The sequence below is a fragment of the Camelus bactrianus genome, chromosome 17 (genome assembly GCF_048773025.1).
Source record: "Camelus bactrianus isolate YW-2024 breed Bactrian camel chromosome 17, ASM4877302v1, whole genome shotgun sequence".
Taxonomy (NCBI): Eukaryota; Metazoa; Chordata; class Mammalia; order Artiodactyla; family Camelidae; genus Camelus; species Camelus bactrianus.
Genome location: NC_133555.1, coordinates 21,442,358 through 21,468,089, shown reverse-complemented (window position 1 = coordinate 21,468,089; position 25,732 = coordinate 21,442,358). Strand labels below are relative to the sequence as shown.

The following is a 25,732-nucleotide window of genomic DNA, read 5'->3' as shown; positions in this document are numbered from 1 at the left end:
CCTCAACACAATGTGTTGACTTTCCTTTTTTCCCCAGACAAGCAGTGGTCTAACCACATTTTCTTTTTCAACCCACTACTCTCTGGCTTTGCACGATCATGCCCTTAACCTCTCCAAAAATGCAAATGGGTGTTTTTGATATTAGGGAGTTGAGCTCCCCTGATGGGCATAGTAACTGATTCCAGATAGGACGATTCACTTTCTTACACCAAAGAGGAACCACACTGGCTCTATTCTCAGCCACTTGAATTTGTAACCGGAGTCACAGTTACAAGACAACCCACTGAACAAACTCCCGGTACACCTACCCAACCTCTTTCCCTTCCCTCACCTCTCTCCTAGGCTTTAATAAACCCTCCTTGCTTGGGGCATTTTCAGATCCCCTCCCCAGCCACCAACCTCCAGTCACATCCCAACATCTCAAGGAAACTATGGCAGCTGATCATCAGCAATACTCAGAGGAAATCTTCCTGGGTTCACAATCAGGAATTTGATTAATAGTGAAACATTGTTCAATGCATATACACAATGTGGAAATGCATACTAGATACAAAGGTGATGCTTGGCCCCGTCTCCCCTGCAAAAAAACATCAAACCAGAATCAGCATCCCTAAGACTCATGATCATAACTTCACTTTTAGCCATTGCCTGGAATAGGGGTGATTACTACATCAAAGCTATAAAATCCCTAATAAAATTATAGTCCACTTTTACTGGAATTTGACACAACATTGTAAAATGATTATAAATCAATAAAAAATGTTAACAAAAATTATAGTCCACTTTTTATTTATCCTTCGTCTTTAAGACTAATCTTGAAAATGCCAGTGTGATCATCATCCAATAAATCTAAACTCTGAGAGTTTGTAAAATAAACAAAACATAATAACATGACCTAGTTATTATTAATAGTATCATATTATGCCCTTCTGTCTCAAATAGTAATGCTCAAAAGAGTAAGCAAGCTATGATATTGTTTCTGGAAAATGTGACTTTAATTTTTCCCTCATGCTTGGTTTTGAGCTTCCAAGCCCTTTTTTTTTTTTTGAATCTTATCCTATAGATTCATTTTCACCTGTGGGAAATGATTTATGTCCATGGTATTCAATGCAGTTGTGTTTTGAAATATTAAAACTATTTACCCAAAGGGAACTAGTTAAATAAATTATGGTCCACCCATGCAAAGAGATTATATAGCCACTTAAAGAAAACAAGAACCATTCTATTAGTGAACTACAAAGACCTCTAAGACAAGCTGTTATATAAAAGAGCAAGGTGCCAAACAGCAATGGAATGTATACTGCCTTCTGGGTAAAACAGGGAAGAGATAAGAACACACCTATGAGTATGCGTACACCCACACAGGTGTGTTTGTCTCTACATTAAAAATTTCATCAGCGTAATCAGAGACCAATAACATTAGTTGAAATATCTGGGAACAGGAGAAATGGAAATTAGGCAAGTGGAAGATAGGTCTATGCAAGAGCTGACTTACTGAATACTTTTGAAATATTCTGCTTTAAGAGCCATATAAACGTATTCTCTACCCAAAAAATACATTAAATATCCATTGTTGGTCAAAATGACATTCCAGTCCTTCGAGAGGAAAACAACACTGCCTAAAAAGGTTACATTTTATGACTGACCATCATTCTCCTTCCTCTTCTTTTTAATACCATACATGCCCCTTTAAACACACATACATGTTTAAATCAATAACTTACAGGAAAAAAACTCCTGGAGTGTTAAAAAAAAAAACAAAAAACACTGCACAAAAGTATTTTTAAAGACTGCCACAAAACCTTATTCCATAATTTTTATGATTATTATTAATCCCATTAAGGTGAACTGCAATCTCCCATAGATGACACTTGGCTAGTCCACAAAATATTTTTGCCTGGATGGCCCTGGATCCCCTCACGTGCCCAGGAGAGAGGCATCCTCACTGCTGCCGGACGCATGAGCTCACCTTCATAGGTGCCGACTTCTAGAAGAGTCCCGCTCTGCTCGAGGTCCAAGAACTCCTTCACAGTCAGAAAGTTATAGTCCACGCCAGGCACCTCTCCTTCTCTTGGAGATCGGGTTGTGCCTGCAGCAGGGAAGACAAAGGCACAAGAAGTCATCAGTCAACTGAAACAGGAAGCAGTCCATGCAGGGCTAATTAAAATAACCTGTTCAGTAAGCTGGTGTACCTAAGACGACAGAGCCACCGACTGAGATGGGGACCTGGCAAAAGGCAACTTCTTTCTACAGAACAGTATCCTCACTTCCAACCTCTAGTGCCCAGGGCCCCTCAAATATGAGAAAGAAAACAGAGTGCAGCTAGGGAACCCAGGGAGATTTTCATCCTTCAAAAAAAAAAAAAAAAAAAAAAATGCCCTGGACGCAAAGGGTAAATTGGATTTTACAGACAACATTCACAATCAGCAGCTTTTAGGACTCCAGTAAATACTAAAAAGTTATCCACCTTAAGCCCAGAGTCTAAGGGGTTTATATTTTTATCACAGGCCTCGAAATTCTTGTGTTCCTCAATACATCCGGCAACTTCCAGGGTAATAAGCCCTTTGAAGAAAATGACACCCACTGCATAAACACATCACTAGAGAAATTTGATTGCCCAAGATCTGTGGTTGGATATCTTCCAGGGATTAAAATGCTGCTGCTCTCCACGTAATTAGTATGTCTGGCAGAAAGAGGCCACCCGTACGGTTTTGGACGAGAGAAAAAGGACACTGCATTTGCTAGAAAATTCTCTCCCTGATTTCATCTAGTCATTCTCTCAAGGACTAATAAATATAACAATGCTTCTTATGAAATAACACAGAGCCTCAGAATATTTAAGTCACGTAGCTCAGGGGCTGGGCTGTCATTTCAGCCTGACCGCAACCAAAAGTGGGAAGGAATGTGGCTTACACACGAACTGAAGAAAGAAAATAAACCAAGAAGCAATTAAGTAGCATATGAACCTATGTTAGATGTTACAGGAGACTGAAAAAGAGCAAAACTCATGATTTCTGCTCCTACGTGCAGGTTAGGGGATAGACCAGCGGCACCCATTCTGCCAGGTCCCATTACCTCCGGTGCCTCCGGGTCACTGTTTTCCTATAAAATAAGCAGAATTTTTTCCATCTGCCTAGGAACTTAATAAGCAGGGATTTTCCCCTGGTCCTAGTCCTGATTTTCCCTAAAGCAATTCAATAACCAACTCTCTGTACTTGGTGGCTCCCCTGTTCGTGGCACAGCCCAGTCTCTGACCACGTGCCTACATGAGTTTCCAGGCACGTCCTGTGGAAATCCAGAGTTCTCGTAAGTCAGAAAACTCAACACTTGTTGCAGGTTTTACTCAGGCTAAAGGCATTTTTAAACAACCCCAATTTTTCTAATATGTGAAATCTGGGTGTTATAAAGAACAGTTGTATTACAAATGTTGGCTCATCATGGCCAGCGTGCTAGGACTTTGTGGTCAAGCAGCCCTCTCATAGTGTCCTGAAGTCAACTTCTGTACTGTTTCCTAATTGGCTCCCATTTCTGGCTCCCTGGCAGACAATGACAAGTCCCTTGAGATACTTCACAACGTTTAAGTTTCTGTCTCCAGTGTCAGGCACACAATGGGTACTCCAGAAGCACCAAGAGTACCATGTATGGTTGACGAGCAGGTATGTAGAATGGGAGTGATGACCTGGCTTCCCAGCTAGTGGTCCTGGGCATGTTCCTGAGCTTCTGCCATTTCTCAGTTTCCTCACCCGTGAAATAGGAATAATAATGCTACCTACACCATAGGTTTGTCTTGTGTGTCGAGTGAGATTAAATTTTAGAAGGCTTCTCAGTAATTGTTACCAGATATTATAGCTCATGCTATTAGCAGAATGAAACGTGTTGATTAAATATGATAGTTCAAATTATAATATATATACATAATTACATATGTTATTATGTTTCTCTTTTTTAAGAATTATTTTACTGAGGCCACAATACATGTCAGGCATCAATTTAGGCATTGGAGACCAAGCCAAAGCCCCTACCCTAATTAAAGTTTTATTTTTCTACAAAAGCCAGAAAACAAACATGTATATAAATACAGCATGTAATTTCAAGCGTTTGAAAGTGTCTTGGAGGAAGGAAGCACGGTGGAGAGTAACAGAGGTCCTACAGAGAGGTGATAAAACCTGGCTCAGGAAGTGTCACCTAAACTGAGAGCCATGCGAAGGTGATGTGAAAAGCATCCCAGGCTGGGGGAAAAGGCCGAGGGCTTTGAAGTCGGAACAGGTCTAGGATGCTGGGGGAAGGGCAGAAAATCCAGAGTAACTGTGTCGGAGCAACGGAAATGAGGTTAGAAATGCAAAGCAAGGGGCCAGATTATGCAGGCCACAGCAAACATTTCATGTTTCATTCGAAGGATGATGGGAAGTCACCAGAGGGATTTGAGCAGGGTAGTGCGATGATTTATTTTTAAAAGATCACTGCACTTTACAGAGGACAGCCTATGGGCAGAGTAGGAGGGGGACATGGGTAAGAATAGAAGCAAGAAGACTAGTTAGGTGGTTACCACAGCGTCCAGGTGAGAAAACATCTGGGCGCAGACAAGTAGAGGAGGACAGAGATGGTAAGACGCAGTCAAATCTGTTACAATTTGTGAACATTTACAATAGCTGTGAGATAGTCCACAAGAGACGCATTAAAAGTACATCAACTCATCAGGCCACGCTAGGTCTGAATTTTGAGGACACAACTTGCTGATGGAGTGGATGGAGTGTTTAAGAACAACAGAAGAGTAAGGACTGACATCTTATTTGACCTGGGCTGATGTGTTGTGCCATTAACATTGATCAAGACGACGGGGGAAATGGGTTTTAGGGAAAAGAAATTCAGAGTTCACTTCTGGACAGGTCAAGTTTGAGATGCCTACAAAACACCCAGCTGGAGAGAGCTGTGGACAGCGGACTGCGTTAAGTCTGAAGATCAGAGGAGTGGCTGGGCTCTCAACCGAGGAGTGATCAGTAAACCACTGGCATTTGCAGGGAAGAGACTGAAAGAGATAATTCAGGGACAAAGAGCGTAGAAAGAGCAGCCAGGAAGTTTGAGCTGAACACAGAACCTTTTAATTTTTAGAAACTGAGAAGAGGAGGAGGCTCCTCAGAGGAGACTAGGAGGCAGCAGTCAGCAAGGCGGGAGCAAATGAGGAGGGTGTGATGCCTTAAAGCCAAGTGAAAAAAGCTGTCCAGCCGGCTAGTTGGAAAACACAAACAGTCTACATCATACTGGGAAATTCCAGTGCAGGGCAAGAATAGAATCTCTTTGAAACTTGCTGTGAAAGAAATCTGTCCTGAATATGTTCTAGACGGGAATTCGAATACTCAGCCTCCAGAGCAAAAGTCCATTAGCTTAGTTTACCCCCCGCAGCCCCCTACGCCAACAAAACAACGAGGAGAAATAAGACCAAACAAAAGATTTGCTGCGTTTTTAAAGTCTTCTACACCAGAAAATACTGGGGTATTTTTTCCCCCTCCTGTAGCCATCTTCTCTTTGCCATTTTTCTCAACCACATTTTCAGAATCAATTTGTCAGATTATCTTTAAAGACAATGACAACCACTGGGTCTTCATTTCCTGAAAGGATGCCAAGTCATGAGGAGCTTCAAAAACGCTATGTTTTAGAGGGAAAAGGAAACTAACAGAGACCATTTTCCCCTGGAAATAAATAAGCTTAGAATGGCCTTTGAGCAGCAGGGGAAATGGGTGGGGGCGGGTAAGTCTCCACCCACAAAACCTTCAGGGTTTATAACCCAGACAAAACCTTTCCACTCCGCAGGCCAGCAGGAGGTGGACTCCCAGTTATCCTCTGAGCAACCCGCCCTGGGTCTTGGCCAACATGACCAGGCTCTATTCAGTGACGCAAAGGGAGAAAGGGCCTGGGAGGGGACCCCGCCCCCAGCTTTTCTTCCCGCAGAATGACAGGCTGCCTGCTGGACACACGCCTGGCAGATGGCATTTCAAAGGGTTTTCAGGAGCCATCTGGGGTGGGTACGATTATTACAAACCACGCTTCTAACAAAGCCAGAAGGGTTACTTCCTGGCAGAAGAGAAGTAAAACAAATTCTATCATCTTTTTCAGGGACAGCGTATTTCAAAAAAAAACAAAAAAAAACAAAAAACAAAAAAACACCAGGCTGACAAACTGGGTTTCTACAGCCTAACAACATCGTCTTATGCTTGTCTAGCTAGAAATCAGGCCAACAATATCTTAGAGTTATTAGCTTTAGACAAACAAACACAGTGCCCACCTCCTGGTCTGAAACAAACAAACAAACAAACAAAAAGAAATAGATTATTAAACACTAGGAAAAAAATAATAGTTTCCATTTATTGAATGCTTAGTTATATCTTAGGCCAGGTGTTAAACATTTAATCAATACGACTGTAGTCACTCTTCCTAAGACATCCCTAAGACATAGAAGGATTGCTATTACATTCATTTCATTGATGAGGAAACCGATCCTCAGAAAAGTAATTTTCTCAAGGTCACATGACAAGGAAGCTGGGCAGAGAGTTGTGATTTGAAAGTAGATAATCTGACTCGGGCACCCCTCATTGTAAACCATTGTTGTCCAAGCGATCTTTCTTCCATGATGGAAGTGTTCCTCAGCTGTGCATCGAACATGGTAGTCGCCAGACACAGCTGGTTATTACCTTTTTTTTATTACATACATTTCAGTTGTACAGCATCCTAGTTCAACATCTGTACACATGTGGTTATTGATATGTGGCTAATGTGCCAGAGGAACTGAAATTAAATTTTATCTAATTTTAATTACTTTAAGTTTAAAGAGCCACCCAGGGCTCGTGGCAACCGGACTGGCGAGCACAGCTCTAAGCCACGAGGGCATTTCCAATCCAACATTTGGTACAATGCCCCCCAAGCAGTTCCCAGTCTCCAAACAAAAACAAGAAACATAACAAACTGCAGACATCCTGTACTCACACAGGAAAACTATCCTTTTAAAAACTCTTATATGCTTTGAAAAATGATCTAGTCAAACTTTATATTTTGTACTAAAAGTTCTGTTTGGTTCATACTGGTCTAAAAAAAAAACCCCAAAACCTCAGATATTTGCAGCATCACTATAGCAAAAACAAAAACTCAAAACAAGACCAAAATAAAAGCTGCCCTCCAAAACAAACAAACAAACAAACAACCTGAGTGTCTATGAATATGGGAATCATCGAACAAAAAAGGATTTCCCTTAGGAAATTTTTTTTTCACTTTGTAAAGAATACTAGTTAGCTAGAGGTATATGCAGTTACCAGAAGGAATATCTATAATGTACATTTGAGTAATATAAAGTGCAAAAAAAAAATCACTGCATTTTATTGAAAAATAAAAAAGAATGCCTTATGGGGGCTGCATGTTCTGTGAGTGACTGAATAGTTAAATGGATGGTATAAAGCCTTCACAATGGTGACCTCAGGAGGGTGGGTTCAGAAATGGGAAGAGAAGAAACGACTGTTTCTTGAAATCCCTCTCATACTCTGAATTGCACCAATGTGTATGTAGTTGTTGTGGCATTTTATAAACTGAGTTAAGTAATTATTTAAAAAGTCTTGAAAGTCCTAATTTTTGGGCATCCTACTCAAACATCTTCAATATTAACTAGTCCTTGCAAAAACATGCCAAAGAATACAGGATCAAAAGGAATCAGAGACACAATAGGTCCCCAGGTTTTCCATCTCATAGAAAGCCCGCACCAATGTCCACAACCCTTGCCTTTAGCTATGAATAGGAACATACTACGAATAAAGAAAGTTAAGGACAAGGTGGCACTCTTTTTCTGCTTGATTTTGGTTTTTAAACCTCAAACCATTCATGACTTAAACAGAGTCCTTTTAAAGTGCTAAAATGTAACAAGATTTGCAACAGAGTAGTGAATACTATCAGCCTTATTTGGCATCAGGTCATTACAAATTGATTTGAGCTATGCCCTACTGAATGTCTCGATGTGAATTAGCAATGCCCTGAAAAGTTTGCCCCGTAAAGCTTGAGTGGCTGCTTGCTCCTTGAGCATCTTTTACGGTTCATAACTGTTCAGCGTACCTGGTGGCATGAGTGACCCTTGCTGAGGAAATCAGAAGATGACCTTCCTTATCATCAGACTCCACAAAGGATGACTACAGAAAGGAAACCGAATTCAGAACTCATTTGCTCTCTCTCCTTCTAGAAATCCTCCTGAAATATCCAGTTAAAGCAGAAAAAAAAAAAAAAAAAAAAAAAAAAAAAATCCTAGAGGTGAGACACGAATATGCTATTGCCTACTGCTAGGTGTTCGCAATACCATTAGATTTCGAGGCAAGCCATCACTCAGCACCTGTCCAACTGGTCTCAAGGTCAGATTGCTAATAGAGCAGTCACTACTGTACTTGGATTAACCTGTTAATTCTCAATGATAGCACCTCATGTTAAATTAGTCTGGGTCCCGCTTATCAAAATCTAACAAGACTTCAAAGAATTACAGTCCCTCTCAAATGTCTCTGTGTTAAGAAAAGAGCATCATTTTCTATAATAAAACAAGTGTTTGCACTGCTTGAAGTTGGTTAAATATCCAGGATAGCCTCATATTATTAATTCTTCAGTTGATGGAGATGGAGCAGAGTAGAATATATTGTTTCCCCGAATTCACACAGCACAATTTCTGCCATATCTCAGGACCACCATTACTATTTACTCACTATTTTCCCTACAAGTCAAAGTTATTTTAAAAACTTAAATACATTCATGGGAAAAGGAAATGCTTAACAACTGCATACTTATTAGAATGGATTAAAAAAAGAATCTTACAGTACCACGTGCTGGCAAAAATATGGAGCAACTGGAACTCCCATACATTGTTAGTAAGGGTGCAAAATGGTACTGCCACAGGGAAAAGAGTTCGGCAGTTTGTTAAAAAGTGAAACATAAATTTACTATATGACCCAATATTCACACTCCTGAATATCTAGCCTAGAGAAATTGAACCTACGTTCACACAAAAACCTGTAAGCAAATGTTTGTAGCAGTTGTAAGCATGATCAACCCAAAACAGGAAAACAACCCAAAGGTCCTTCAGTTGGTGAACGGATAAAGTGTGTGGTACCTCCCTACAATGGGCACCACTCAGCAGAAGCACAGATGAACACAACAACATGGATTAATCTCAACACTTCGGTAAGTCACACAAAAAGCCAGACTCCAAAGGCCACGCACTGTATGATTCCACTTCAATGATATTCTACAAAAGGCAAAAACCACAATAGGGGTGGAGAATAAACCAGCTGTTGCCAGATGTGCGGTTGGGGTTGACCACCACAGGACAGCCCAAGGGACTGGGGAAGGGGACAGGGTTGAGGAGGCAAAAGTGCTCTGCATCCTGATTGTGGTGGAGGCTGATTTCTCCAAACCGACAGAACTGTACACCAAAGAGGGAATTTCACGGCTTATAAAACTTTAGAAAAGGAAACATTTAGCATTACCTCCAATGAAGAATCAGTTTCACCCTGCCAGAAACAGTAACTAAAAATACACACCACCAAAATAACGTCATTTCATTTTATCTAGAGCCTGAGGCTCTGAGCCTGAGGCTTCCATTCTCTTATTACAAACGGAGATTAACAAATTTTAGAAAGTTATTGGAGACCTATTAGCACCAAATTTAGAATTTCTCCTTAACATACTTACAGGATTTTTTTCGGAAAATTATAAAGACAATCATCTGCTCAGTATTGGGTTAGATGTTCCAGTAGCACCTAGAGCACTGCCTAAAATCATCTCACATCGTCCCTGAAGTCGTTTTGGGAACCACTAGGACCCTAGGAAAACCCCAGGGCAGAGGTGAGGACTTTTGAGTTTTGAAGCTGGAAAAACACAGTTTTAAAGTCCAGCTCCACCACCTTATTCTCTAAAGAACTTCGGATGCTCAATCTCTCTAAGTCTTGGGTTTCTCACCTATAGTGAGGATGGAAAAAATAAAACCATAAAAATTAAAAATAATTACAATTTTTAAGTGGAATTACTAAAAATGTCTACACCGCCAGGCTTTGTGTGAGCACCAGATGAGACAAGGCATATGCCGCTCCCATCACAGCGTCCTGCAGGGAGCAAGCATCCCAAACAAACCAGGAGTAGATGCTCAGCTGACTTGGATTTGGCTAGCTTGGAACCTGGGATGTGAATTTCCATAACACTCTTGGAAGATATGCTCAAGGAGAAAAATCTCTCTGCATATGATTTAGATACACATTATTTTAAATTCCTGGAAGATACCATCACAGTCAAACCCGCATCATTTCTGGCCTTCAGTTGATGCAAAACTTCTTTACTCTGGCTAGGAGTTTGCCTGCCTATTTACTATGTTAATCCTGTTTCATTTCAACCTAAAAAACAGAAGGAATGTATGTCCTACAACTAAGTGATGTTTATGTTTTTACTCTGTCAGGATAAGTCCTGACTCCTGGGCTCCGATTCATGAATAATCTTGTCCTCTTTTCACCAGCCCAGAAATACAAATCGCACAGCCTGTGCATTGCAAACATTTTTCTGTGAGTAAATGCTTTTTTTCTAGGGAGCCTGACCAACCACAAGGATTTAAATCCCCTTACTCCCAAAACAGAGATTTAGAAACAGTATCTCTACAAATGCTGACCACAGCCTTACGTGTTTAATAGACTCAAAACACTAGTGAGTTTTCTATGGTGCCGTAGCCACGGCATTAGGCACCCAAGTAGGGAGCCACTTAAATGTGTATTGCATGCTTCCTCCTGGATAAAAAGCACTTGCTTTTACCAAAGCTTTTGTTTCACCAATCCTGCCAGTGAACAGGAGGTGTGCACAGAGAACAGAAGATCTTTCCTTCTAAGAGAATGTGCTTATGTTTAAAACGAGTCCACCCAGCTCCCCGCTTGTGTCCTTTCAAATCCACCAAACAGACAAACAAAAACAACCCTATGGAGTAGCTGCTATTATCATCCCCACTTCACAGATAAGAAAACATGCAAAGAGATTAGGTGGCTTGCCAAAAATTAAGCAGCTGGTGAAGTGACAGAGCCAGGATTTGAACCTGAGGTTTTACTGCCAGGGCAGAGAAAGCCCCTGTATACAAAGACACTGGGGACAGGAACACATTGGTGGGAGGAGGGGGGACAGCTGAGTCTTCACACGTCTTCATCACCTGCCCTCATCAAAGAAAGGAAAGGGCGCTGATGGAGCTGAGAGCCCGGGGTGGGGGGACAGCCCTCCCCACGACTTCCTTAATGCCAAACTGAACTCCCAGGATCCATGTCTTACTATCTCTTAATCAGAATAATGCGGCGAATTAGGCCAGAATTCATTGAATAGGAACGTCAAGTAGGAACTTGAATATGCATATTAACCCCTCTTCCTCTTTGATGTGGGGGAGGAAGCTTTGGCAAGGAAATTCTGCATTCATTAAAAACAGGAAAGTGAAAATCCGCAAGCTGTCATTGATTCATTTCAAACCTTCAGCATTCAGGCAATAAAGGATAAGAATCTCCACCCCTGGATACACACTTACCAAAAATCAACTTTTGAGGATTATCTTGAGGCATTTTTGTTCAGAAAGGAATTCCGAAAATCAGTAATGCCCAAGTCTAGTCCTAAAGGCTGTCCGTGATAAAAGAGGATTAGATGAGACAGACTTTCTCCATTATGACAGGTAATATTTTTTACTTTCTCTGAATGTATGACAGCAACCGTTTATATAAAATGAAATGAACGAACTCCAACGATTTCAACCAGATAATTTCAAAGGCCTGTGAAAGAAAATGATTATTTTGGTGAAAAGCTATAATTAATTAAGAATATCAACTTTCCACAAATTAAGTGACTTTGCAAGCCCAATGCTGAATGCTTCTAATCTCTGGCAGGTATCTTTCTTTAGTTAAAAAAAGTAAAAAAATAAAAAACATAATCAGGAGTGACTGCCAATGGGTAGATGGTTTCTTTTTGGGGTAAAGAGAATATTCTAAAATTAGACAGTTGCAAATGTTGCAGTTCTAAGAATATAATAAAAATGCTGAATGGTACTACTTGAAAGAATGAATTTTATGGAGTGTACAGTGTCTATCAATAAAGCAGTTAAAATACTATTACGCTACAAAGATGCAGAGATAAACAGAGTAGTCTCTGTCCTCAATGATGTTACAATTCAGTAGAGGAGTTGTTCCATTTCTGTGAATTACACGTGCCTGGTGTACTTGGCTCCTCAAGAATCAGCTGTTTCCAAAAGTCCTCCCAATATATGAATCAACTGCCAGCCTGAGATCAGAAATTACTGACCATGTTAGGATTAGAGACAGATGGGAAAGGGAGGAATTCTAAGAAATAAATTACTGGCTTTCTGTTTGAGGGACGTACTTCCTGCTTGAGAGGAAGTATAGAAAAACTCAAGTATTAATGTGCATAGTAGCACCCAAGTTTAATAAGAGATTACAATTGTTTAAGAAAAAAAAATTACTGACCATGTTATTTTATTTTCCTAAAAATTGCAGGCATTTGGAGTTCTCCCAGAATGGTCATATAGAGAAACTGTTACAAAATCTAAAATCAGACTTGGGGATTCCAGTTCTGATATTTACAAACTGTGCAGTCGTAGCCAAGTTAAACATTTTGGGTCTCAGTTTTCTCATCTCTATAATGGGAATACTAACACCTGCCTCATAAGATTGTGTAAGGATTCTATAAGACAATACATATAACACACTAGGTCTCATTGTAATGTGCATTAGATGAACACTGGCCGTAACAACAAAAGCACTGTTACCATCATCACCACAACATCCGCCTCTTTCTTTCACAACTATCTCCCTTTAAAAGTAAAGAACCTCACTACTGATGCCTTATTATACTGCTACCACGGAATAGCTTTACTATACATAATGCTTAGTTCATTTCTCCCAAGAGGAGCACTATTTTCCACAAAATTTTCTATCCTTAATTATTTTTCAAAGCCACTCACATGAATACATACACCCCCAACCACAACTCTTTGCATTGTCTTTTGATAAGAAATCACAAAGTCAACACATTCCGTGAATACCATGATTTTAGTTACTCATTTGTCATTAAGCACTACTATCTATCTATAGGAAAATGCCTATTTAGTGGAATACAGTGTCTGAATTTGAGGACCTCGAGTCCCCTAATTCCATGTTACCATGTTACTCTCCATATGACTAACTCCTTCTGATTGAAAGGATATATTTACTTACTGAGCAAACACTACATGCCTCGATACACATAGAGAGAAGTCAATTTACATCTAGTACCAAGGCACAGAGCAGCTTTGAGAGCAATTCAAGATGGATGTAAGAAAAAAGGAGTTTCTGCTGATTTAATAAATACATTGGTCCTCACATGACCTAGGCATGATAATTCATAAAGCCTTCTTAAGTGTATAGGCAAATTGTCATCACCATGTAAATTCTACTTTGGCTCCCATCAAGTATGTACACTGTTATGTCAAAGTAAACAAGAGGGAACACTGTGGAAAACAGTCTTTGATATGCTAAAAGAATGAAGGGGAGTTGGGTACAACATGAAGCTTATACCAAAGAGATGCACGCTACTGTATTATTTATGTGTTTCCTTACTGAAACACACAAGAGTACAGCCTTTATAGTCTAATAGAAAACAGAGTACAAACAGTAAAATTTCTCAGATTATGTTTCAGGACAGTGCTGAAGGCTTACTGAGCAAAAAAGCCTAAAAACGGATGTTTTCTGTTTTTTAACATGTACTGCCTCTCCGCCTTTCTTATTTTCCTTAATATCAGCATTGACCTTGAAAAGGCTTCACTGGCACCAAAAGCTAATGTTCAGAAAGTATCTGAGGAGCAAAGTGTGAGAAACGTGAGTGTGTGAACATCACTTAAGGGAGGGGACCCAGGCAGCTGAGATTCTGCAATTGTTCATAAGCCATTTAGGCTTTTCCCCCATCAATGATGACGTTGGCAGATTCCCAGAAAACTGAATTACTGCCTTGATTCCCCCCACCCTAAGACCATCCATTACCTTATCTAATGCTTGCCAATTATCTCTCTAACTACAAGTCACAATCAAAAAAAAAAAAAAAAAAAAAAAAAAAAGAACTGGGAGCAACTGCAAAATGGTCTAGACCCAGCTGATTAACTGTTATTGCCCTCACTTTGATTAGTTCATTTCTCAACGAGCAATTACACCCTCACATTCTGTCATACTTGTTACAACTCTGGTTCACTTTATGATAGAGACCACACTTCCCAGATAGATGAGTCATATAAATTATTATTTTTCACCCTGACTGTTAAGCCAAATGAGGTAGCTTTTAGAGGTGAAATTAAACAGAAATTATTAATGCTCCTAAACATGTGCTAGGGAAAGGCAGACAGGGATGAACAGAAAGAAACCTGTGCTGATGTGATAAACCAAAAATCTGGTCTTCACCCTCACTGACTTTTAAAGGAATTATTTCATTAGAATATCATTTGAGGTATCAAAGGCATTATTAGAAAATGAGCAGCCAGTTTTGAAAAAGTAAAACCAAGTAGAAATGTGTATTATTATAAGTTACTTATTACATCAAAACTATAAGTTATTCTCTGGCTTCTAACAGAAATTGGCCCTTTTCAAATAAACCTTATTTCAGAGATGCCAGGTGAGTCAAGCACGCTTTTTGTGGGAACGGCCATCTCATTTTAAGCCTGCAGGTTTCTCCGTAACCCAAGTATGCAAATTATGCCCTTGTCATCTATGCAACCTAGACCCAGTGTGAGTCCAGATAAAATCAGATCAAGGATCAAATCAATGATTCTTTATTAGAGACAGAAATTTTAAAATTGATTCATTAAAAGGTAATGACATCTTAGTTGTGACATATGAATAATCTATTCTTAGGGGGAAAAAAATCGAGTGATTTTGTTTGGTTTGGTGTGGTTGTATTTCACACATATTAATTAAATGTCGTATCACACAGCGCTCATTGGTCCTCACTCTTGGGTTTCATCTAATTAATCATCCTTGTCAACAGCGCCTGCTGACCAAGGGCAAGGAGAGGGGAGAGGCGATCTTTATCAATTTGGCAGCGCGGCCAAGGCTGCCATGAGCTTCCTGTCAGCAGGTGAAGACGTGCTGATGTGTTAGATGATCCCGGAGCTCTTAAAAGGAGTTTTCACCAGATACCTGCCTCCTAACCTATTTACCCAGCAGTTACACTCTCATCTTCTCCGAAACCCACATTTTTGCCTAGAGGGAGCAAAGAGTAAATGTCTTTAATAAATCCAGAGGCTCCCATCATGGCCTTCCACAGGCTTGGCTTCTCAAAACAAAACCGAAAATAAAAAAGGAAAAGGGTATTTGATGGAGCCAGCTAGGAAATCCAGAAAGCTGCTTCTACTCTCAACATGTAACACCTGTAACATCTGAAAGGAGTCATCAGAGATGAAGGCTATTCGTTTTTCAAGTCAGCGATTTCACAAAATTCTGTACGAGGATAGTTTTGTTCTACATGCGTGAAACAGGAAATGAGACATTTAAGAGGGAAGAATGCTTTTCTAAACCTTTACATGAACCCCAGCTAATGTCAATTAATGACATTTAGACCAGAACAAACACAAAGTATGAAACTCACAAAATAGGGCCCAATCAAATTTGGGGTAGCAGTGGCTAATTTAAAAATCAATGACCTTTCGTCTCTTATTTCTCTCTTCAGATACAAAAAGTACGTGTTCTAGAAAACTTAGAACCCATCAAAAAAGAGCACAAAGAAGACAAGCATCCTTACCATCCAGGGAGGAACACTATCAATAGTTAAGGGCCTGAAGTCCCCAGTCACCACTCCAGGCCCAGGGATGAAGCCCTCGAGTCTGCAGGTAAATTCTCAGCCACCAGCATCGTCATGAACCACTGCAGCTCCATCACTATCAACCCTCCACCACCGTGGGCCACATATGACCCAGAGGAGCTGCTGCTGCTTTTCACAACCATATTCGGACACCTGCCCCCCCAAATGCTTCAATTACACAAACACTAACACAGAGTGAGGACACATCACAAAGTTTGTTGGAGGAAGTCGTACTGGCTGATGCACAAGACAGAAATCTTCCCATGGAGTCGAGGGATTGGAACCATAAACATCCCAAAATTTATCAGAAGCAATTTCTTGCCCCAAGCTTCAAGCCCTGGGCCATTAAATAAATTTGACTGCGGGTAGGATTAATAGTAAAGACGAGGAGGAGGAAAAGCAGCAGCAGCAGTCATAGCAGATGGTGAATTAATCATACAGGTCTTCCATGGTCACCACCACAAGCACGTATTTATTAAGCACTTACTGTATGTCGGCACTTACTATATGCACAGAAGCACATTCTTTTCCCCCTGAAACTTCATCATAACCATGAACACAGGACTAATATTCTCACTTCTCAAATTGGGAAACGGGGCATTGGAAAGGACATATTACTTGCCTAAGACCACCCCACAGTTAAAGAAGGGGCTGAACTGGGATTAAAATTCAGGATTTCCTGACTGCAGAACCTAAACTCTAAGGTCTGACACCACGTACCTTCATGTCTCACTCTGTGGCAGCTGTGTTGGTCTCCTTGTTCCTAGAACACTCCAGGCAGGATCCTGCCTCAGGGCCTTTGCACTTGCTATAGATAACTCACCTCTACCAGGCTCTTGCCCCAAGTGGCCACTCTTTCTCCAGATAACCTCAGGACTGCTACCAAACCTCCTTCAAGTACTTGTTCAAATGTCACTACGATAGATTGCCATGTATTGATTTGTGTCCTCCGAAATCCACATGTTGAAACCCTCACCTCCAACGTGATGGTATTTGGAGGTGGGGCCTTTGGGAGGTAAATAAGTTTAGATGGGGCCCTCGTGATGGGATTACTGCCCAAATAAGAAGAGACACCAGAGAGAGCTTTCACCCAAGCTCGCTCTCACTTTCCATCTGTTAAGTGAGGACACAGTGAGAAGTCAGCCATCTGCAAGCCAGGAAGGTTCACCAGAAGCCAACCACACTGGCACCACAACTTGAATTTCCACCCCCTAGATTGTGAGAAAATACATTTCTGATGTTTAAGACACCGTTTATGGTATTTTACTCTGGCAGCCGGAACAGACAAGTCATCTTCTCCGTGAGGAGTTCCCTAATTTTAAATGGCCCTATTTTAAACTGCAAACTCCTTCTCCTCCTCCCTCTAGCCCTGGGCTACCTATGCTGCTTTACCTTCCTTCACAGCACACAGTACCATCTGCGCTGGGTATTAAAGTCGTCTCTCAGCCCCAAATCCACCCTTCCATACTCTGCACCGTGATGCTGGGTAGGAGTTGGCAAACTGCGTCTCCCCGCATTCTTGTGCAACAGAGGCCAGCTGAGGCAGAATGGGAGGCCGGAGGAGTGGAGAAGGGATTTGCTTCTTCTCATTTATTTGCTGTTCCTGTCACTGTGCCCCCAGCAGAGGCCCTTCACCTGGCAGTAGCACTTGGTTCCAAGGCCACAGCTTCCCCAGGAGCAGCCTCATCCCATCTGAGAGGTGCCTGTACCCCAGGGGTGGTGCTGCCTCCTCAGAGGTTTGAGCTCTCGGCCACGGGGCCCCTGCCCTGAACAACCCCACCCTCTTGATTTGGATCCTCCTTCCCTGAGAGCCTAAGCTGATTCATGATGTTATTTTTTAATCTCGGTGTAACTCAGAGCTCCCCTTTGCCTTTTTACACCTCCCACCCCAACTCCCTATATTACTACAGATTCCCTCTGTTGAAATCCCTAGTGCTGGCTTTGCTTTCCTGACTGCCCGCCAATATATTTTAATCTTAGAATATAAACGACATCTAGGAAATATCTTCTCCCCATGGAAGGTAAGCTCCGTGAGAAGAGGTGGTTCTGTCTGTCTGGTCAGTCCTGAATCCCCAGCTCCTGGAAGAGCACCCGGCACACGGGAGGTGCTGAGCAAACATCAGTTGGATGAACGTTTCCTTCTTGTTAGGAGCTTCAAAGCAACCTTAAGTCACTGCCTACGTTTCAGCCTACAGACCCCCTTGTACCTGAAGCCTCCCCTGACTCAATCTAAGAAGGTACAGAGAAAGGTACATTGGGACTGGGGTCATGTCACAAGAAAATATCCCCCATGAATGTTTCCAAAAAGAAAAGGTAGGAGAAGATGGGAATTCGTAGTGATCACATTGTGGAACTCTTCAAGAAGATCTGGAATCCCAAATGGCTGTTGTTAAACTAGATTTGATCCCACAGCATTGTGAGATCTGAAATTACATTCATAAATTAAAATACTTCATACACATCAATACCATGAAAAATTTAAATCATCGTTGAAATCAAGTTCCTTTGTGCATTCAACAAATATTTATGCAACAGCTACTATGTGCCAGGTATTTTTCAAGGTACTGGGATACAGCAAAAAAAAAAACAAGCCAAAGTCTTGGTCCTCATGGAGTTTAAATTTTAATGGGTGGAGATACACAACAAATAAATTAATACATATGTCATGTGACCCTCAATGTAAGGAAGAAAAAGTAGAACAAGAGGGATGGGAAAATCTGGGTGGTGAAGCTGGAATTACAATTTTCTCTGGTCAGGGGATGCCTCACTGAGAAGCTAAAACATGCACAGAGGTCTAAAGGAAGCAAGGACGGGAGTGAGACAGAAAACCCAGAAGAGCATTCTAGGCACACAGCATGTAACACCAAAAGCAAATGCCCTGAGGCAGGAATGTGCTTGGTGTCTGAATTAGAGGATGGAGCAGAGACAGTCAAACATTGGAGCAGAAAGATGATGAAGACCTGATAAGACAGGGAGATGTGGGCCACCATAAGGACTTTGGTTCTTACTCCAAGTAAGATGGGAAACTATTAGAGGGTTTTCACCAAAGGAAAGTTGTGAGACTTTACAGATTGTGATTTTAAATAGGTCGCTCTGTCTACAGGGTTGAGAATGAACTCGATGATGGATTAGAATGGAAAAAGGAACAACACTTAAGAGGATAGTATACTAATTTAAGTAATAGATTCTGAGAAGGTAAAAGAGCTACTAGTCCCACCCATTAAAACACGGAGTCTAGTTCTCCTTCCCTTGACTTTGAATCTGCTTACCAACCTGCTTGATCAAGAGAATACAGAGAAAGTGATGCTATCTTATCCCCAAGGCTAGTCAGAAGAATTCTTACAGCTTCTGATAGGTCTCTTAGATTTGCTGATTTGCTCTTTGAACAGAACAGCCATGCTAGGAGGGAGCTGGAGAGACCCACGGAGAGGAAGTGCAGTCCCCACCCAGCAGTCCCGGCTGAGAGCCCAGCTAACAGCTAGCACAACTGCACCTATAAGAAGTAAACACTCCAGCTCCACTTAAACCACCCAGCCCACTCTTAGTAGAACAGACACAAGGCACCCCACCAAGCCCTGGCTTAATTGCAGATTCATTAACAAAATAAATGCTTGAAATATTTTTAAGCCACTAAATTTTGCAGTGGTTTGTGATACAGCAATGGATAACCAAAACAGAACTCAACGGGGATTCAATCAGCCATAAAGGAAAAAAATATGTTCCTACGTACTTGTTGGGGAGACATTACATTAACATGGTTAAGAACCTGAGCTCTAGAGTCAGCAAGATTTGTATTTGAACTCAGCAATGCCACTTAACAAGTGACCCTAGGCAAATTAACTGATTCTTCTGAACTTTAGCTTCCCCACCTGTAAATGAGATTAATAATAGGGCCTGGTTCCTTGAGATATTGTTTGGTTATACTGAGATAATGTACATAAAATACTTTGCTGGTGCCTGGCATATAATGAGTAATCTTAAAAAAAAAAAAAAAGTAAGCTAGCAAAAGGATTGATTTTTCCCCTTTTTAAAAATGGCATTATACCACTGAACATTTCCAAAATGGAAACTTCTGTGGCACGACTCTCTGATTTGCATTACATTAAGAGCTGAAATGCAAAAGGAATTAGTCCCAGAGGGATCTGCAGCCACAGCTGACTACCCAACTTCTGAGCATGAACAGTGTTTATTATTAAGACATCTCATTATTATCTGCCAAACTTCCATTCAGAAGCCTCTTGTGGCTGGTGAAGCATGGTGGTAATGGAAGGAGCTAACTGAATACTACCAGTTCTCAGCATAATACCTTTCCTCAAATTTAAGACCACCAGATCTATTTGGGCAAAGACTTTAGCCAACTCAGTGGAGAGAAAACCATGATGACACCAAGTTATAAGACTCCAAAAGTTCATAAAAGGAAGAGTATGATTTTACCACTGCATCCAGATTCTTGCTGCTGATAATTAGTGTGAACTCCATTATAAAACCCAAAACATACAACATAACATCTACCACAGAGAGTGGAAGAGACTTCAAACAGAAGCATCACTTTACCACTTCATTAACCTGGGCCTGATAACAGATCACTGCTTGAGATGCTTACACCCTATTTCCACTTTATTACAGAGATAACATTGAATAGAGAGCTGATTTTAGCAGTCAAAGTCTTTCAGTGGCATTTAGCCAGAAGCAATAAAACTCTGACCTAAGAACTATACCAAAACAGAAGAACCGACTGCCATATCTCTCTAACTTAAACAACCAGCCTTGGACATACATCGCTGGAAGAACGTTAGAAAGGAACGTTGCTTAAAAGCCCCCGATTTAGGAGCAAGTAAAACAGATGTTTAGAACTGGCTTAATAAATATTTAAATATGTATGCTGACACATCATTAGTTTGTAAAATATAGATTTTAGAAAATATTGACTTGAGGCTTGAACTACTAACTGAGTAAATACAAAGAACAATGAATATTCATGACCCATGAAAATTCACAGTTTTAATGTAAATACACATACCTGAGTTCCTGAGTGATTTAGCTTCCTATTTCGTGGTTGTTAGATTATGATAAATATTGTACCTCTTACCATATGTTAAAGAGTAATTTAAGGCACCAGAGCTCTATGAAGAGTCAAGTTATCATTTTAAACTGCAAAATGGTGAAATGCGTTAGAAAGTCATTACAGACGAACAGTCATAAAACTCATTTTTACAAAGAAGCCACTACTTATCTTCTAAGGCATAAACCAGTTTTGTCATTTAAAAAAAAATTGCAATGGCTATTAATCTTATTGCTTAGTTCAGTAGGATTTAACATATCTGGGATGTGTTCCTCTACCTTTTCCATTGTTCCTCTTTATAGCTGGATAAGCTTAAGGTAGCAGTGGGTTCCTGATCTCCTTTACAGCTATAGAGAGGCAGCAATCAAGAGAACCTACAACCACAGGGGGTAGGATATAGCTCAGTGGTAGAGCGCATGCTTAGCATGCATGAGGTCCTGGGTTCAATCCCCAGTACCTCCTCTAAGAATAAATAAATACTAAATAAACCTAATTACCTCTGCCCCCAACAGCAAAAAAATAAATAAACTTAAATAAATAAATAAATCTAATTATCCCCCAAACAAATAAATGAAAAAATAATGTAAAAAAATTTTTTTAAAAAGAGAAAACATACTGTCACAGAGGAAGAAAAAACCCAGAGTTTCATTCCTCCTTCACTCTTATCATGTTCTTCATTAACAGAACAATGCTTTCTCCCACAGCGTGGCCTGTAAATGTTAACAGATTTTCGGCAATGAAGAGGTGTAAGTCAAATGATTTTGGAAAGTACTGGGTTTAATCCAATTTAACAGAATTCTTCACTGCAAGACTTCTTCAAAATTTTTAATATGCTGGTTGAGAGTTCCCTCCCAAGGATACACTATGCTAAGTTTACCCAAATCTTTCCTTATTGGGTATTGCACAGGACTACTGCTCCTTGGTGCACACTTTGGGAAACACCAACATAGGGTGGCAATGTTTGAGAATCACTTTCCCTACTCAAATAGGCAGCTTCCTCAAGGTTTTAGAGGAACTCAGTATCGAGAAATGACCCCTGTTCTCTCCCACCTCCCCCTCGACATAAAGCTAAGTTTTAGATGAAACCTCCCAATGATTTATGAGATAGGGCAAACCTTCTATACCCTCTAGACCCAGGATACAACAACAGTATATTCAAATCTAATTACATTATTCACTTTGTTTGAAGTCCTCCAATGGCTTCCCAAAGTCTACAAAATAAAACTCAATTTTTGTAGAGTTCTTGGAAGTTGATCTGTGACCTGCCCGTGTGCTTTCTTCCCTGGTCCTGTCTGTCAGCACTCAGCATCTCTGTTTTGGTCCTCCTGGCTCCCCAAAACCCCCTCCCAAGTAAATGCTCCAAAGGCAGAGCAGTCTCGACTGATTTCTGAATGTGGCACCTGCCGTGACGGTGTATACTTGGAGACCTTAGGCCTGTTGTTTCTCTGTCACAAAACACTTACGCCACCAATTCCTGCTGGACTCCCATATGTTCTTCTGGCTTAAGACTCAGCTTAGACATCACTTCTTCCAGGGAACCTTAGCTGATACACAAAGCCTGGGCTGGGTATCATTACGGTGGCTTCTCAAGGCATCTGGTCCCTCCCCACACCACAGGACTTACCACTCTCCGGGGAAAGGACCTGTTTATTTGTTCCTCAATGAGCATGTCCGTTCCCAGAGCGCTAATGATGGGATCTGGGCACATGCATCACATCTTGTAAAGGGTCTTTTACACAACAAGCAACAAAGCACAGGTAGTTGCCCAGAATGTATGACAGTCCATGAGAGTCATAAAATTGTTGTTGAACCGCTGTATTCCTGCCATTTGATCTCAGGCATAGAAAACTCTACTTAAAATGCGAAGATTGTTTAATGAGACAATGCTCTATTCTACACACTACGAAGGTCCAAGAGAGGGTTAGAGGGCAATCACTATAAACATCAGTTGATGTGGGCCAACTTAAAGAGTGAAGTCAGAAAAAAAAAAGGGGGGGGGGAGGAAAAAGAAAAACCACAAGAGAGAAAAGCAGCGAAAACAGTGCTCTTGTTTCTCCATTGAAATGAACTTCTGTCCTAGAGTAACCAGGAGATGAAAGGCTGCTCTCTCATTGGTCCCCTGCTCCATGTGCATCTCAAAGCAAGCATCCTGCCCACATCCTAACTTTACAAATTAAGAGAATTTCAAGGGAAATCTTGACCTTGAGCCATTTTGTTTGCCTTGCGTGCCTGAAAATAGACTTGTTTGTAAGTTAAAACTCTACTACATAAGCAATCTTCTTTCAGGACTAGCAAAAACTGGAAGTAGTGGCTGGAACTTATACGCAAAGACAGATTAGCACTGGGGCAAAAATACCCCTTTCATAATTGTGTGTCATTCAAACAAGCTTGAGTATTTCCAGAGCGCACATCCTGGGAGATCTCACCACGGAAGAGTCAATGATGCATTCCTGACACCAACAGAAATTCACATGTAAAGAACACAAAGAACATAGCCCTCACGCTACTCCAGTGGCTGTTAAAGAAGAACATGATCAATGAAATGCTGAGAAAGGAAAGAAGGAAGGGAAGGCAAAGAGGAGAGAAGGAAAGGAAAAGGGGAAGAGAAAGAATGAGGGAAAAAAAGTAAAGAGGGAGAGAAAGAAAAAAGGAAAGTTGGCTTTGGTTTTGAGGGTGGTTCTTTAACTCCACAGCAATCTGTTACAACTAAAATTGTAGTCTATACAAATGAAAATAGATACTACTCAATGGAAACATTCTGACATGTTCTATCTGGAAACAATGGAATCTCTCATAGACAAAGTGCCACCATAAAGCAGAAGAGCTCCTTTCTCATCAATGGCTCATAGAATTGTTCTGAGACTTCTGAGATAACAGAACATTTTCCATACACAGGGCTTGGCACTTCACAGGATTTAATGAATCCTCTAGTTCTATAACTCTGCTCTTGTCTATAGAAAACGGATTGGCATGTAGCTGTTTTTTGTCCAGTTGTTAGAGCAAATGCTGAGGTGTTTCAAGGCATCATTCACTTTCACTGTAGATCATGCTACAACACAGTGGGATCAGGTAAAACAGGGATATAGAAAAACTGGGTAAATGCAGCCCACTTCACAAAGTGTCCACACATCCTGCTCCCCTGGCCTGCTGGTGAGTTTGAAGACAAGTGAGCAATAACCAAGTGTGTGGTTCTTACTATAGACACAAAATGAGCCAAACAACATATCACACCAGGTGGATATCTGATCATTCAGGTCATGCAGAATTCCTGCAGCCACTCACATTCTAACTCTCTCAGCTCCATGGGGCTGTCTCTGGAGGTCGTAGCTCATCTGCAAGGTTTTGGCTGGGATCCAGAAAAAATGTAATAGGAAAACTGGCAAAGCTCCCAGCACAGCCCATTAATAATCTGCAAACTGTGCCCTTCAGATCAAGCACTCAAGACCACAGGGCTTGGATGTGCAGCCTCACATATGTCTTCCAGAAACAATTACTTTAAAATAAAGGTTCATTTGCACTGTTGCTGGAAAAGATTCTCTGCTCCCCTCTGCTCCACCTCCCTCAGCCATAATTTTAAACACCTATTTGCAGCTACATTTCTAGACTCAAATTTTAAACATTCTCATCTCCCTACAGTGAGTCTGTGGTCTCTTTCCAGCTCTAATGTCAAAGCTGCCTCATTTGTGGATAATGTTCCTGGGAAAATTCCAACGTGTGCTGAACAGAACACCTTCCTCAAATCGGCAGCTCTGACTGATACCCCTACATAAACTCACGATACCCAAAGATTTAGTTTTCCATAAAGGATCAGCGGTAATCTGAGAACTATAAAGACTAAGTTTAGTATTCTAAGTTTTCAAGTTCACTAAAGTAGCTTAGAGGAAGGTGAAATAAAATGACATCTTAAGACATGTACAAATGCCTGGAATAAGTTTATATGCTCCACTGTATTATCTTTTGAGATCACTATCATGGAAGTTTTCCAATCACAGATACAAAGAACCTCTAGTTTGTGAAAATTTATGAAAAAGTAAAAGGTGCCTGATTCTTAACATCTTCAGATTCAGTGATGAGAATCCATTTCTTTCCTTTTTAATTGAAGTACAGTTGATTTACAGTATGATGTTAGTTTCAGGTGTATAACATAGTGATTCAGTATTTTTGCAGATTATACTCCATTATAGGCTGTTACAAGATAATAGGTATAATTCTCTGTGCTATACAGTATATCCTTCTTGCTTTATATGCAGTAGATTGTATCTGTTAATCCCATATCCCTAATATCCCTAATTTGTCCCCCCTCCACCTTCTCCGCTTTGGTAACCACAAGTTTCTTTTCTATTGTCTGTAAGTCTGTTTCTGTTTTGTATATGCATTCATTTGTATTATTTTTTAGATTCCACATGTAAGTGATGCTATTCGTCATCTGTCTTTCTCTGTCTCACTTCTCTCACTAAGCATTATATTTCTCTAGGTCCATCCAAGTTGCTGAAAATGGCATATTTCATTCTTTTTTATGGCTGAGTAATACTCTGTTTTGTATACATGTATTTATTACAGTTCTTAAGCCAATCGTCTGTTGACAGACACTTGGGTTGGTTTCAAGCCTCTATTATAAATAGTGCTGCTATGAACATCAGGGTACATGTATCTTTTTCTATTAGTGTTTTCGTTTTTTCCAGATATATACCCAGGACTGGAACTGCTGGATCATATGATGGTTCTATTTTTAGTTTTTCTGAGGAACCTCCATTCTGTTCTTCATAGTGGCTGCACCAATTTACATTTCCCCCAGGAGTGTATGAGGGT

General features: G+C 40.7%; 1 protein-coding gene across 17 annotated transcripts in view; it reads right to left on the bottom strand.

The window, feature by feature from the left end:
• MAGI1 (membrane associated guanylate kinase, WW and PDZ domain containing 1) overlaps positions 1-25,732 on the bottom strand; it is a 577,834-nt gene that overhangs the window by 115,421 nt on the left and 436,681 nt on the right. For all 17 annotated transcript variants that reach the window (XM_074344506.1, XM_074344521.1, XM_074344522.1 and 14 more), the window contains one exon: positions 1,970-2,089. In XM_074344506.1, coding sequence (XP_074200607.1) covers positions 1,970-2,089 — 120 coding nt within the window. The remainder of the gene's footprint in view (positions 1-1,969; positions 2,090-25,732) is intronic.